The sequence below is a fragment of the Mytilus trossulus genome, unplaced genomic scaffold (assembly GCF_036588685.1).
Source record: "Mytilus trossulus isolate FHL-02 unplaced genomic scaffold, PNRI_Mtr1.1.1.hap1 h1tg000358c__unscaffolded, whole genome shotgun sequence".
Taxonomy (NCBI): Eukaryota; Metazoa; Mollusca; class Bivalvia; order Mytilida; family Mytilidae; genus Mytilus; species Mytilus trossulus.
The window spans coordinates 343,712-360,136 of NW_026963337.1; the positions used below are offsets into that span (position 1 = coordinate 343,712).

The following is a 16,425-nucleotide window of genomic DNA, read 5'->3' on the forward strand; positions in this document are numbered from 1 at the left end:
TCTTGATTGTGAGATTGCTCATCTGCTGTGCAACAACTGTCAATATAGCTTTTTTCAGCATACAATACACATGTTACATTACATGTGTACATCAATACATTGCATGCGTTGAAGTAGGTCCAAACGCACCAGCTCTGACACTGATACTTTTATTTATTTGTTTTGTTGTATACTATGTTGAATAACAAGAGGTTTTATATTTCTATTTTTATATGCCCGTTTACGGGACTTATTATATATGGTATACCATTGTCCGTCTGTCCGTTCATCTGTCCGTCATCAATATGTCAATAACTCAGAAACGCTTGAACCAATTCGCACGAAACTTTAGTGAATTGTTTATATCTATGGACGTGAGCTGCCTTTCATATTTTATAAATTTTAGATTTCAAGTTTCTTAGTTTTGAGGCTTTTTTTCCATTAAAAAGGGGGATTTTCCAGTTTTCGGACAAAAAATCAAAAACACTTTCACCAATTTGCAAGAAACTTCGGGGAATTGTTTAAATCTATTGACATGAGCTCCCTTTCGATTTTTATGAATTTTAGATTTTACGTTTTCCGAGTTATATGGGTTAATTCATTAACAATTTTTTTTTTCACATTTCGAACAATTAAACTCAAAAATTCTTTCTACAGTTTTCATAAAACTTTGGTGAATTGTTTATATCTATTGACGTAAGCTCCCTTTCAGTTTTTATAAATTTTAGATTTTACGTTTAAAAAAGGATGATTATTTTAGTTTTCAGACAATGCTTTGAGCAATTATCATGAATTTTTTGTAACTGGTTTATATCTATTAAGATAACCTCCTTTTTGTTTTTCATGAATTTCTGATATTGAGAAGTTATTGACCTTTATTTAGAAAAAAGCGACGAGCGTATCATGCGCTCATGACGTAGCTGTTTATTATCAATTGTTTATAATATAAGTTCTTGCCACCAATGGCTAGCTGATGACCTAATGAATAGTAAATGGAAATGTCGTTATTGTCGAGCCTTCGACTTTAGTCGAAAAAGCGAGACATAGCGATCCTACATTCCGTCGGCGGCGTCATCAAATATTCACTATGTGGTTAAAGTTTTTGAAATTTTAATAACTTTATTGAACTATACTGGACAGAAGCTTATTTATGTTCATAAGATAGTATCTAGAAATAGATTTTGTTAAAATAAAATTCCATTTTTTCCGTATTTTACTTATAAATGGACTTAGATTTTTCTGCCAGGAAACATTACATTCACTCTGTGGTTAAAGTTTTTAAAATTTTAATAACTTTCTTAAAGTATCCTGGAATTGTACCAAACTTGGACAGAAGCTTGTTTATGATCAGAAGATAGTATCCAGAAGTAAAATTTGTAAAAAGAAAATTCTATTTCGTATCTTACTTATAAATGGACTTAGATTTTCCTGCCAGGAAACATTACATTCACTCTGTGGTTAAAGTTTTTAAAATTTTAATAACTTTCTTAAACTATCCTTGATTTGCACCAAATTTGGACAGAAGCTTGTTTATGTTCATGAGATAGTATCCAGATGTGAATTTCTGTAAAAATAAAATTCCAATTTTTCTGTATTTTACTTATAAATGGACTTAGTTTTTCTTCCAGTTAACATTACATACAGTCCGCAGTTAAAGTGTTTTTAAAACATTTTAAAGATTTTTAAACTATCCTTGTTTTAACACAAACTTGGACAGAAGCTTCTGACAATTAAAAGACACTATCAAGAGGAATATTTTTTTCATCATTATATTTGTTGAGTGTGTGATAAACAGCAAAAGTAGGCGAGACACTGGGTTCCGCGGAACCCTTACACATTTTATTGTCTCATGATGCTGGATTAGCCAATCAAATGAACACAGTGTTCGTACCACATTCCCCGTGCATTGTGATACGGGAAATATATGAGCTCCCTTTCAAGTTTTATAATTTTAGATTTTAGGTTTTCCGAGTTCTGGGGGGTTTATTCATTAACAAAGGTTTTTTTCCATATTTCGAACAACTAAACTCAAAAATGCTTTCTGCAGTTTTCATGAAACTTTGGTAAATTGTTTATATCTATTGGCGTAAGCTCCCTTTCAGTTTCGATACATTTTAATTTTTACATGCAAGAAATAGATAATGGTCCACAACCATAAGAGTATAAACAGTTCACAATTATAAGCATATATTATTTATTATGGTTGACAATGAATATGTTCCATTAGAAGCAGAACTACATGTAGCTGGGATAGTGTAAACAATAGTTCATACAAGGAGATATTGACATTTTCACTGTTTTTTGTTTTACTGAAAATTTACTTTATATATTCAAGGATACATATTCCAATTTGAAAATAAAATATTTCAGGATGGAATTCTTACAACAAATGGATTAATAACAGTGGAAGAAATAAAAAAGCCATTCAAAAACAAAACTGGAGGCAAATTTAATGGTAAGTTTTAACCTCTATTTACATTGTAATTGAAAATGGTCATTTGACATCATTTCTTTAACATTAATGTGGCCAAGTTGTATGAGTAGTTCTACTACTGTAAACACTAGCCAGTCAACATTTAGGTTGTGAGTTGGAACCCTGCTCGTATGGTTGCACTCGACTGCAATCTTAATTTATTAGGAATGTCAGTTTTCCTATCAAAGGTCGGTGGTTTTCTCCGGGCACTCCGGCTTCCTCCACCAATAAAAACTGGTCGTCACAAAATAGCCCAAAAGTGGCGTTAAAACACCACCAATCAATCAATGTGTCGACATATCCTAGAATTGATTTTCGAAATTATATCACATTTGATGCTTTCGTTTGAAAACGTCTTCAACCGTCCATGAGATACTGAATGTTTTCCATCCTTTGTTTACTCAATTATGTAACCTGGCTTTGTGATGTTTCAATTGGTTAATATACAGTCCTGCAGTTATAAATGCATTAGACGGTGTTAAAAACAGGATATCTATGTTTAATATGTACATGTACTTGACTAGTTGATAACAGATTTTGACATTAAGGCTTTCATACAAGTTTTGTGAATTTGTCTACCTTCCTTATTAAAGTTGTGTGGCTTTTCAGTTTAAATTACACGAGGTTACAATAAAATCTGTTTTTACCTGTGCTTTTGAAAATGGTATTCATGAGCAAGTACTGTATCGGATGTGGTAAAAATTGCATTGATTAAACTAGAACATGTAGAAGGACACTATGACATCAAATGGCAGTCAAGTCTGCCCAAAAAATTATGATAAAAAAATTAGACAAAAGTGCAAACGGGTATTGTATCACAACTTATTCAATTGTTTCCATATAATGTCAATGTACTTTAGGAACTATTCAAAGCATTGACAGATTTCGTTTTTTTCCAAACAATAACTTGAAATTGAACAGATACATGAGATAATTATGGTTTAACTGACGTCCTTTTATACAATTTTTTCAGTTACACATTTAATTTTCATTTTGCTTGTCAAACGTTACTTCCCTAGATGCTAAGTATGTTCATCACATTACATGACAAGTGACAATTTTTATTGAAGTATTGTATCATGAACAGTTACATGTATGAGAAGTACAACTGGTTGGAATAGTATGACTAGTGATTATAGATTATCGTTTGTCATCTCAACGAGATTGATTTTCTCGCTTGAGCCAGAATGGCGAAAGTGACAAAACTTATCGAGTTGAGATGTCCAATGATAATCTGTTTATCACTATTTTACCTATGATAGTTGTTAATTTCATTTACAGAACAAGCATGTGCGCTCTTTGAATCTAGTGATAATTTTTCATATCACTCTACTGTGCTGAGATAGGAAATTATCTGTCCGTAAGATCAAAGGAAAATTTCTTAAAATATCAATAATAAATTTTATTGAAGTATTGGATCATGAATGGTTACATATTTGAGGAGTAAAACTGGTTCGAATAGTATGACTAGTGACAACTGTCATTGAAGTATTGTATCATGAATGGTTACATATTTGAGGAGTAAAACTGGTTGGAATAGTATGACTAGTGACAACTGTCATTGAAGTATTGGATCATGAATGGTTACATAATTGAGGAGTAAAACTGGTTCGAATAGTATGACTAGTGACAACTGTCATTGAAGTATTGGATCATGAATGGTTACATAATTGAGGAGTAAAACTGGTTCGAATAGTATGACTAGTGACAACTGTCATTGAAGTATTGGATCATGAATGGTTACATAATTGAGGAGTAAAACTGGTTCGAATAGTATGACTAGTGACAACTGTCATTGAAGTATTGTATCATGAATGGTTACATAATTGAGGAGTAAAACTGGTTCGAATAGTATGACTAGTGACAACTGTCATTGAAGTATTGTATCATGAATGAAGCATCAATGAGGATTGCAACTGGTTGGGATAATGTGAACGACATTCCATAAAACTGATTTCGACAATTAATGTGAAGTATTATTAACTTTTTAATTTAATTTCAGGTAAACCAAAAGTATTCCTCATTCAAGCTTGTCGTGGAAAAGAAGAGCAGGAAAAAGTGGTTGTGTCTGATTGTTTTGAAACTGAAATCCATACTGGACATGTTGAAGGGTATGATGAATTTCCTGGAACATGTGGAAACAGGCAAAGAAGAAATTCTGTTGAAATGTCTGTGTTCCAACCAGGATTTGTAGGTAAGCCATCTGGCTTATCAGAAGTGTTCTCTACTGATGCTCATAGTTATTATTCTGAACATGTTCCAACAGATGCTGACATTATTGTAGCATATGCAACAACACCAGGTAAACTATCTTTAATATTTTGTTTATGTTGAAGTTGACTTGCCTTTTCTATGTGATATGTAAAAATGTTATGCTGTTTATGTTGATGGGTTGGAAAATAAAACTTTTTTTCAACATTAAGAGACCAGATAAGAAATACAATGTGCAAACGGGAAAACATGATGACAAAAACTGATATGACTCGAACCTCGTTCAGCTGAACTGGGTTGATGCCTTTCAACATCTGTTGAACAGGCCAGGCAAATACAAATAGGTTTTTATAAGTTGATTTTTTATCAGTTCTTGACCATTGGGATTATATTCTAAATGAGATTCATTGTAGTTATTATTAATAGAACGAAAAGGAAAATGGTAATTTTTTTCAACATCATTGACTGGTAATTGAGTGCGAGCGAATGCTCGAGTTCAAATGTATCTCACCTGTCTTTTTACGTTTTGTCGTTGATATTCTTATTTCATTTTCACATTAAGATTATGATTATAACACAATTTTGTCAGATGTAGATATAGGAAGATGTGGTGTGAGTGCCAATGAGACAACTCTCCATCCAAATAACAATTTAAAAATTAAACCATTATAGGTTAAAGTACGGCCTTCAACACAGAGCTTTGGCTCACACCGAACAACAAGCTATAAAGGGCCCCAAAATTACTAGTGTAAAACCATTCAAACGGGAAAACCAACGGTCTAATCTATATAAACAAAACGAGAAACGAGAAACACGTATATATTACATAAACAAACGACAACTACTGTACATCAGATTCCTGACTTAGGACAGGTGCAAACATTTGCAGCGGGATTAAACGTTTTAATGGGCCCTAACCTTCTCCCTTTTTCTGAAACAATAGCATAACATCACAACATATAAAAACATACGATAAAATATCAATTAGCAGACTTAACTCAATCAAAAAACGTATGATTACACAAAGAACGAATAAATTTGATCTGCGATATCTGAATACAAATGCACAGTTATTTAAATATTAGAGACAAACAGTCATGACCAAAAGGCTATCAAACAAATTCAAACACACTGAGAAATATTTAACCAATCAATGTTCACTTTAGAAAAAAACCGTTTTTTTATAATCTTGAAGTTTATACAAATGTTGTAAGAATAAGTGAAAAATTGAAGATATTACAAATAATCAAAGCTGGTATACAGCCAAGATCCATATAAATAAAAAATGACAAAAAAGCATTATAAACAGTATCAACAGGTCGAATTAACAAGAAAATACGATTTGAGAGTACTCGCAGTTACTGACAGCTAGTTAAAAGCCAAAACCAATTAATAGTAAAAAATCATGCATCAGAGACTAAAATCGACTAAAACACATCACAGGGATTTAGTATTTTAACGTCATTAATAGTCAAAGAAGACATGACTTGTGCAATGTACCCATATTTTTGACATGTTTACCTATTAGGCCTGTTTGTTTTGTTAACGCATCGTTGTCAATATAATGGAATTTGATGTGACTGTCATACAAGTGAGAGGTTTAGCTAGCTATAAAACCAGGTTTAATCCACCAATTTCTACATAAGAAAATGCCTGTACCAAGTCAGGAATATGACAGATGTTATCCATCGTTTGATGTGTTTGAGCTTCTGATTTTGCCATTTGATAAGGGACTTTCTGTTTTTAACTTTCCTTTTCTCCATGTGTTGATAGAGTGATCTGCTCACTTTTAACTTCAAAGGTTTCATATGTTAATAGAGTAATCTGCTAGTTTTTAACTTTAAGGCTACCATCTGTTGATTCAGTGGTCTGCTCATTTATTACTTCAAGGCTACCATCTGTTGATTAAGTGATCTGCTCGCTTTTAACTTTAAGGCTACCATCTGTTGATTCAGTGGTCTGCTCATTTATTACTTCAAGGCTACCATATGTTGATTAAGTGGTCTGCTCGCTTTTAACTTTAAGGCTACCATCTGTTGATTTAGTGGTCTGCTCATTTATTACTTCAAGGCTACCATCTGTTGATAAAGTGATCTGCTCGCTTTTAATTTCAAGTCTACCATCTGTTGATATAATGGTCTGCTCGCTTTTAACTTAAAGGCTACCATCTGTTGATATAATGGTCTGCTCGCTTTTAACTTAAAGGCTACCATCTGTTGATTGTATGGTCTGCTCACTTTTAACTTCAAGGCTACCATCTGTTGATAAAATGGTTTGCTCGGTTTTAACTTAAAGGCTACCATCTGTTGATAAAATGGTCGGCTTGTTTTTAACTTCAAGGCTACCATCTGTTGATAGAATGGTCTGCTCGCTTTTAACATCAAGGCTTCCATCTGTTGATAAAGTGATTTGCTCACTTTTAACTTCATGGCTAACATCTGTTGATAAAGTGATGTGCTCACTTTTAACTTCACGGCTAACATCTGTTGATAAAGTGATGTGCTCACTTTTAACTTCACGGCTAACATCTGTTGATAAAGTGATGTGCTCACTTCTTATTTCAATGCTTCCATCTATTGATAGAGTGATCTGCTCGCTTTTAATTTCAAGGCTACCATCTGTTGATAGAATGGTGTGCTTGCTTTTAACTTCAAGGCTACCATCTGTTGATAAAATGGTCTGCTCGCTTTGAACTTCAAGGCTACCATCTGTTGATAGAATGGTATGCTCGCTTTTAACTTCAAGGCTACCATCTGTTGATAGAATGGTCTGCTCGCTTTTAACTTCAAGGCTACCATCTGTTGATAGAATGGTCTGCTCGCTTTTAACTTCAAGGCTACCATCTGTTGATAGAATGGTCTGCTCGTTTTAAACTTCAAGGCTTCCATCTGTTGATAGAATGGTCTGCTCGTTTTTAACTTCAAGGTGTCCATCTGTTGATAGAGTGGTCTGCTCATTTTTAACTTCAAGGTGTCCATCTGTTGATAGAATGGTCTGCTCTTTCAACTTCAAGGCTTCCATCTGTAGATAGAATGGTCTGCTCACTTTTAACTTCACGGCTACCATCTGTTGATAGAGTGGTCTGCTCGCTTTTAACTTCAAGGCTTCCATCTGTTGATATAATGGTCTGCTAATTTTTGACTTCAAGGTGTTCATCTGTTGATAGAATGGTCTGCTCGCTGTTAACTTCAAGGTGTCCATCTGTTGATAGAATGGTCTGCTCGCTTTTAACTTCAAGGTGTCCATCTGTTGATAGAATGGTCTGCTCGTTTTTAGGCTTCCATCTGTAGATAAAATGATCTGCTCACTTTTAATTTCACGGCGTCCATCTGTTGATATAGTGATCTGCTTACTTTTAACTTCAAGGCTACCATCTGTTGATAAAGTGAACTGCCCATTTTTAACTTCACGGCTTCCATATGTTGATAGAGTGGTCTGTCCACTTTTAACTTCACGGTGTCCATCTGTTGATACAGTGATCTGGTCACATTTCACTTCAAGGCTACCACCTGTTGATTCAGTGATCTGCTCACTTTTAACGTCTTGTCTATAAGGACTTGTGGTGTTTAATATCAACATAATGTAAGATGCTCTAGCGGAGTTAACAATTTTTCTTAATATTCTTATATTTCTTAATGCGACGGCATTAAGTAGCTTCTTAAAAGAAGGTGAAAGACCTAGATGCTGCAAACTTTGTATATAGATGCTGAACCATGAAAATAAGGTCAAGGACAATATACATGTGACAGACGGAAACTTTGTAACATAAGGCATCTATATGTTACAAAGATTTCGTCTGTCACATGTATATTGTCCTTGACCTTATTTTCATGGTTCAGTGACTACTTGGGAAAAAGTGAAGATTTCTTGTAATGTTAATTTCTCTTTTATTATGAGTAATAGGATAACTAAAGTTGGCATGCCCTTCAGACAGTTTTCATTTGACCTTGACCTCATTTCATGGATCAGTGAACAAGGTTAAGTTTTGGTGGTCAAGTCCGTATCTCAGATACTTTATGCAATAGGTCTAGTATAGCTGGTGTATGGAAGGGTTGTAAGGTATAAATGTCCAACTGCAAGTGTCATCTGACCTTGACTCCATTTTCAGTGGTTATAGTTAAGTTTTTATACGACTGCAACATTTGAAAAAAATTTCGTCGTATATTGCTATCACGTTGGCGTCTTTGTCGTCGTCGTCGTCGTCGTCCGAATACTTTTAGTTTTCGCACTCTAACTTAAGTAAAAGTGAATAGAAATCTATGAAATTTTAACACAAGGTTTATGACCACAAAATGAAGGTTGGTATTGATTTTGGGAGTTTTGGTCCCAATATTTTAGGAATTAGGGGCCAAAAAGGGCCCAAATAAGCATTTTCTTGGTTTTCGCACTATAACTTTAGTTTAAGTTAATAGAAATCTATGAAATTTTGACACAATGTTTATGACCACAAAAGGAAGGTTGGTATTGATTTTGGGAGTTTAGGTCCCAACAGTTTAGGAATTAGGGGTCAAAAAGGGACCCAAATAAGCATTTTTCTTGGTTTTCGCACCATAACGTTAGTATAAGTGAAAAGAAATCCATGTAATTTAAACACAAGGTTTATGACCAGAAAAGGAAGGTTGGTATTGATTTTGGGAGTTTTGGTCCCAACAGTTTAGGAATAAGGGGCCCAAAATTAAACTTTGTTTGATTTCATCAAAATTGAATAATTGGGTTTCTTTGATATGCCGAATCTAACTGTGTATGTAGATTCTTAACTTTTGGTCCCGTTTTCAAATTGGTCTACATTAAGGTCCAAAGGGTCCAAAATTAAACTTTGTTTGATTTCATTAAAAATAGAATAAATGGGGTTCTTTGATATGCCAAATCTAACAGTGTATGTAGATTCTTCATTTTTGGTCCTGTTTTCATATTGGTCTACATTAAAGTCCAAAGGGTCCAAAATTAAACTTAGTTTGATTTTAACAAAAATTGAAATCTTGGGGTTCTTTGATAAGCTGAATCCAAACATGAACTTAGATTTTTGATTATGGGCCCAGTTTTCAAGTTGGTCCAAATCAGGATCTAAAATTATTATATTAAGTATTGTGCAATAGCAAGTCTTTTAAATTGCACAGTATTGCGCAATGGCAAGAAATATCTAATTGCGCAATATTGTGAAATAGCAAAATTTTTTTTAATTAGAGTTATCTTTCTTTGTCCAGAATAGTAAGCAAGAAATATCTAATTGCACAATATTGTGCAATACCAAGATTTTTTTTAATTGGAGTTATCTTTCTTTGTCCAGAATCAACTTAAATCTTTGTTATATATAATATACAATGTATATTCACTTTTTACTACCAACTAATAAATTAAAATTATCTTTACCATTCAGTGATAACAAGTATTTTTTTTTTACATCTTAAAAATATTTTATGATGTATTTAAATGAGTAGTTATTGTTGCAAACTCCATTAGAAATTTTAATTGAAAAAAGTTTTGGAATAAGGGAAAGGGGGATGTGATTAAAAAAATTGGGTTCAATTTTTCTCATTTGAAATTTCATAAATAAAAAGAAAATTTCTTCAAACATTTTTTTGAGAGGATTAATATTCAACAGCATAGTGAATTGCTCTAAGAGAAAACAAAAATTTTAAGTTCATTAGAACACATTCATTCTGTGTCAGAAACCTATGCTGTGTCAACTATTTAATCACAATCCAAATTTAGAGCTGAATCCAGCTTGAATGTTGTGTCCATACTTGCCCCAACCGTTCAGGGTTCAACCTCTGCGGTCGTATAAAGCTACGCCCTGCGGAGCATCTGGTTGTGTTTTGGTCAGGTTTTTTCTTATACTGTATGCAATAGGTATACTATACAATGTATTTGGTGTATGAATTGATTGTAAGGTATACATGTCCAATTGGCAGGTGTCATATGACTTTGATTTCATTTTCATGGTTCAATGGTCAAAGTTTAGTTTTTGTTGAGTTTTGTTCTTTTTTCTAATACTATATGCAATGCATGGGTCAACTATATTTGGTGTATAGACATATTTTATTATGTGCATGTCAGTCTCGCATGTTTTATTCCACGTTGACCTCATTTTCACGATTCGTAACTTACTGTTGAGCTTTTGTGTTTTGGTCTGTTTTTCTTAAACTATAAGCAATATGTCTAGTATATTTGGTGTATGGAAGATTGTAAGCTGTTAATATCTGTCACGATTCCGTCACGATTAAGTGATTCCCAATATAACCAACCAAAATTTTTCTGAAAAAAGGCCCCCCTAAATCTGAACTCTGTGAAGTTTGATTAATCGAGTACTCGTTTGATTTACCGAGTGATACTCGAGTATTCGCTTGGTAAAATATTTACAAAATGGAAACACAAAACTATACCCATTTTACCTATTGTTGGTTGTTCGTTGTCTAATGGACGTAAAACTCTCATCATTATTAGATACATAAATGTAGGACCTGATTAAATAGTCTCAGAAATTGTATATCCTAATTAGCTCATTTACTACATGCACTAATTATGTAAACTGACAATTATCTGATCAATTAATCAATAAACATCTATAGAAAAATGTAAACTCAAACAACAGTATTTGTGAATCGTACAAAAACACATTTAGTGATCAACAAAGGTGTTATAATTATGACTTACTAATTATATAATGGCTTTAACCATTCTCTGAGGGTCGACACAGGGTTGTACAGATTATTTTTTATTCATGTTTTTATTTAGAAATATTATCTTCAACTTTTCTGGGACGAGTCGATTTCTCGACTTTTTAACGTAACGTAACAGTATTGCTGATAAAAATATTTGCTCTGACGGTACAGAGGTGGTGGAATGAATAAGACACGATTAGCGAAAGGTGTAAGCATTGGAAATGTCCTCTTCTTCATAGCTAGCTACCTCTGTTCGAGGGAATTTTAAATTACAATTAAACGCAAACTTTCGAAACGTATTTTATTTTGAATTATATTTAATTTCACAGGAGGCGCTCTTGATAGAAAATATTTTCCTTTAATTAGGCAACAACATTCTAACAGAAACTGATTGGTCAAGTATCATTTTGGTATTCGATACTCGGTAGTACCGATCATTAATCGAGTACTCGTTGACATCCCTAATATATCGTGTAGTGAAGAATTGTAAGGTGTACATGTATTTCTCGTTTGGTTTATCTGACCTTGACCTCATTTTCTTGGATCATGTTAATTGTATGTGATAGTTGTAGTAAAGCTTTATATTTAGGACTATATACATAATATCAATGATAAGTAAAAAAGGCAAGACATTTCAGCATGTGCACTCTTGTCTGAGTTACAATTTTGCAAATTGTTTCGGTAGATGTTGCTGACTCAATAAGCAGATTTTGCATGCAATATTTGTTTCTATTCCGGTGGGAAATACTTCATTTATATAAAGTGATACATGTTTACTTCCATTCTATTTGTTTGATGCAGTCTTTTGGGTCAGTATGAATGATCTATTTTCACAACCACAAATTAAAATTCCATCATCTAACAAAATATTGGAACAACTAGTTAATTATAAAAGTTACAGTTTTTCTTTTAAATTACAGGATATATATCAATTCGAAATATACATGAAGGAGCATTTTTCATAAGAGCTTTCTTGTCTGTTGCCAAGAATAAATACAATGAGGAACATATCGAGGAGATATTAAGAAATGTGAGAAATGAATTAGCTACGAATCCAGAATATGCACCACAATCTGGAAGCTTGGCAGGAAAATGTCAGATGGGAATGTTAGAGACTACATCTACGAAGAAATTTTTCTTGTAATGACAGTTCTTTTTTATATACAGTATTTTCACCAATAAAGAATTAATCATCATTGTTGATACATGTTTTTGGTTTGTACAGAATTTTTCATTAACAAATGAATGAGACGTTCAGAACATACCACACTCATTGTACATATCATTGATATATTTTAGCACTATCATTGTTCAGATAGTTTACAGATTTTAGCACTATTTTTATTCAGATAGTTTACAGATTTTATCACTTTCATTGTTCAAAGAATTGACAATTTCGTATGATCATTATATAGAGCAGTTTCATGTTCCACATAATTGGCCGAATTGAGCACTACATGTATTATTTTACACATGACTAACAGATTTATCACTATTATTTTACACATGACTTACAGATTTATCACTATCATTTTACACATGACTTACAGATTTATCACTATCATTTTACACATGACTTACATATTTGTCACTATCATTGTACATATAATTGACATATGTTATCACTATCATTGTACATATGATTGACATATTTTAGCACTAGCATTGTACATATAATTGACATATTTTAGCACTATCATTGTACATATAATGGACATATGTTAACACTATCATTGTACATATAATGGACATATGTTAACACCATCATTGTACATATAATGGACATATTTTAGCACTATCATTGTACATATAAACTGATGTATTTTAGAACTTTCATTGTACAGATAATTGACATACACATGTATTTTAACAATGTCATTGTACATATTATTGACAGACTTAGGAACTGCCACTGTACATTTAATTGACAAATTTTAGATATATTATTGTACAAAGAATTTACAGATTTACAAATAATATAAAAAAAAATAGCATTATCACTATAAAATTTAAAGAGATGTGGTATAATTGCCAACTATCCACCAAAGTTCAAATGAAGTGGATGCTAGCACTTTCAGGCAACTGCACGGCCATCAACAATGAGAACACCTCATACCGTATATACTCGGCTATAAAAGGCCCTGACATGAAAAATATGAAATGCTCCAATTTAGATAACAGCCTAATTCATAACAGAACAATTCACGAAAAAATAAATATGACAGACAATGAACCGACAACATCCACTGAACTACAGGCTCCTGATTTGGGACAGGCACATACAACAACAGAGGGCTAATTAACTCATCAGATTGATACCAAGCAGAAAAAAATAAAAACAAAAACATAAAACGGACATGGCAGAGTATTTACTCATCACTCATCCCTAACAACAAATAAGACACTAATTATAGATTTGATAGTCCTCCCAGTTACTGACAGTTAGTTCAAAGTCAACATCAACGACTGATTGGTAAGCTTTCAGTATAAGTGATTAAATGATTGAAAAGTTTACTTGGACTGTATCTAAATTTCCTTGCTCGGTTTACAACATCACCGAAATAATTTACGATTTGCTATTCCGTTTGAAATAAGTATTCTACAGGTACAGCCAAAATTGCAAACTAAATCTTTGTATCTATGGCAGAATTTAGTTAAGATTTTAAGTAATTTTTGGTAACGAAATCTCTGACATTATAATTTACTAGTAATACAATGAAATCTAAAACGTCACTACAGACATGGGCCCTGAACTATCAAGTTCACCAATCATCTTTGGGATTGTCTTTATGCTGGATAAACTAAATATAATGTTTGTTCCATAGGTTTTTAATCACAATTCGATAATGACAGCAGTGCTGATAATCAATTATAAGAATTTAATTTGCCGAACAATTTGTGCAATATATATAGAATCATATTTGTTCAACCGCTCAACATGGGAAGGAAGTGACGATACGAATGATGTCAACTAAAACCAAAATTTTTAACGGAAATGCATGAACTCGAAAATAGTCGATTGACAGATTTTAGAACTATCATTGATAGAAAATTGTCAGAATATAGCACTGTTATTGTACATATAACAGAGATGTTAAAGTACTTTGATCATTTAACAGATAACTGACAGATTTTATCACTTTAATTGTACAGATAACTGACAGATTTTATCACTATGATTGTACAGACAACTGACATATTTTAAAACTGACATTGTAAATATAACTGACAGATTTCATCACTGTCATTGTACAGATAACTGAAATATTTTATCACTATCATTGTACAGACAGATAACTGACATATTTTATCACTATCATTGTACAGATAACTGACAGATTTTATCACTATGATTGTACATATAACTGACAGAATTTAGCATTTAGTTTACCTTATATGATATGTATAATGACTTATGTGATTGGTTTAACTATCATTTGTTATCATTTGTGTAATTTCATTAGCAGTCTTGAGAAATAAATGTATAGAAAAAGTAATTTATATTATGTAGACACGCAATCAGTAATACATTGGTTGTTATACTTCTGTTAACATACAAGTAAACCAGTCAGAATATTTCCTAATAGTCTCGCATTAAAAATTCCCGATTATATTTTCCTGACTATCCAACGTGATTTTTTTTTACTTTTCTTACAGTCATGTAATTCTCAAAATTGGGATAAATTCAGAACATATTGATTCAAAATCTACGACAATAATGAACCCGAAAGAAAACGAGAAGCAACACTGGTCTGTTATTAAAACAAATGTAGGAACATTTGTTCTCAGGAAATTTAACCAACAGCTCAAGATGTTACTTGCTACATGTGGGCCTGATTTACTTAACAGGATTATGCAGCATCTGCACATAATGCTGTCGAAAATTACCCTGCTTGTAAAAACTAATTGACAGGTAGTTTGGTTTAAACCTGTGCATTATAATCGTCTACTGGGTCTAGTCATCCAGTACATTTGTTAATTATACCCCTTTTTATACGACCGCAAATTTTGAAAAAAATTTCGTCGTATATTGCTATCACGTTGGCGTCGTCGTCGTCGTCGTCGTCGTCGTCGTCGTCCGAATACTTTTAGTTTTCGCACTCTAACTTTAGTAAAAGTGAAAAGAAATCTATGAAATTTTAACACAAGGTTTATGACCATAAAAGGAAGGCTGGTATTGATTTTGGGAGTTTTGGTCCCAACATTTTAGGAATTAGGGGCCAAAAAGGGCCCAAATAAGCATTTTCTTGGTTTTCGCACTATAACTTTAGTTTAAGTTAATAGAAATCTATGAAATTTTGACACAAGGTTTATGACCACAAAAGAAAGGTTGGGATTGATTTTGGGAGTTTTGGTTTCAACAGTTTAGGAATTAGGGGCCAAAAAAGGGCCCAAATAAGCATTATTCTTGGTTTTCGCACAATTACTTTAGTTAAAGTAAATAGAAATCAATGAAATTTAAACACAATGTTTATGACCACAAAAGGAAGGTTGGTATTGATTTTGGGAGTTTCGGTCCGAACAGTTTAGGAATTAGGGGCCAAAAAGGGACCCAAATAAGCATTTTTCTTGGTTTTCGCACCATAGCGTTAGTATAAGTAAATAGAAATCTATGAAATTTAAACACAAGGTTTATGACTATTAAAGGAAGGTTGGTATTGATTTTGGGAGTTTTGGTCCCAACAGTTAAGGAAAAAGGGGCCCAAAGGGTCCAAAATTAAATTTTGTTTGATTTCATCAAAATTGAATAATTGGGGTTCTGTAATATGCCGAATCTAACTGTGTATGTAGATTCTTAATTTTTGGTCCCGTTTTCAAATTGGTCTACATTAAGGTCCAAAGGGTCCAAAATTAAACTTAGTTTGATTTTAACAAAAATTGAAACCTTTGGGTTCTTTGATATGCTGAATCTAAAAATGTACTTAGATTTTTGATTATTGGCCCAGTTTTCAAGTTGGCCCAAATCGAGGTCCAAAATTAAACATTGTTTGATTTCATCAAAAAAAATTCATCAATGAATAATTGGGGTTCTTTGATATGCCAAATCTAACTGTGTATGTAGATTCTTAATTTTTGGTCCAGTTTTAAAATTGGTCTAAA

General features: G+C 32.7%; 1 protein-coding gene and 1 long non-coding RNA gene across 2 annotated transcripts in view; both read left to right on the plus strand.

Annotated features, from left to right (window-relative positions):
• The window catches only part of LOC134701860 (uncharacterized), a 51,961-nt gene extending 39,483 nt beyond the window's left edge, over positions 1–12,478 (plus strand). Inside the window, exons 7-9 of the mRNA XM_063562976.1 lie at positions 2,350–2,434; positions 4,455–4,754; positions 12,246–12,478. Of these exons, the coding sequence (XP_063419046.1) occupies positions 2,350–2,434; positions 4,455–4,754; positions 12,246–12,469 (609 nt within the window). The 3' untranslated portion in view covers positions 12,470–12,478. The remainder of the gene's footprint in view (positions 1–2,349; positions 2,435–4,454; positions 4,755–12,245) is intronic.
• LOC134701869 (uncharacterized) overlaps positions 1–16,425 on the plus strand; it is a 537,736-nt gene that overhangs the window by 296,840 nt on the left and 224,471 nt on the right. The window lies entirely within an intron of this gene.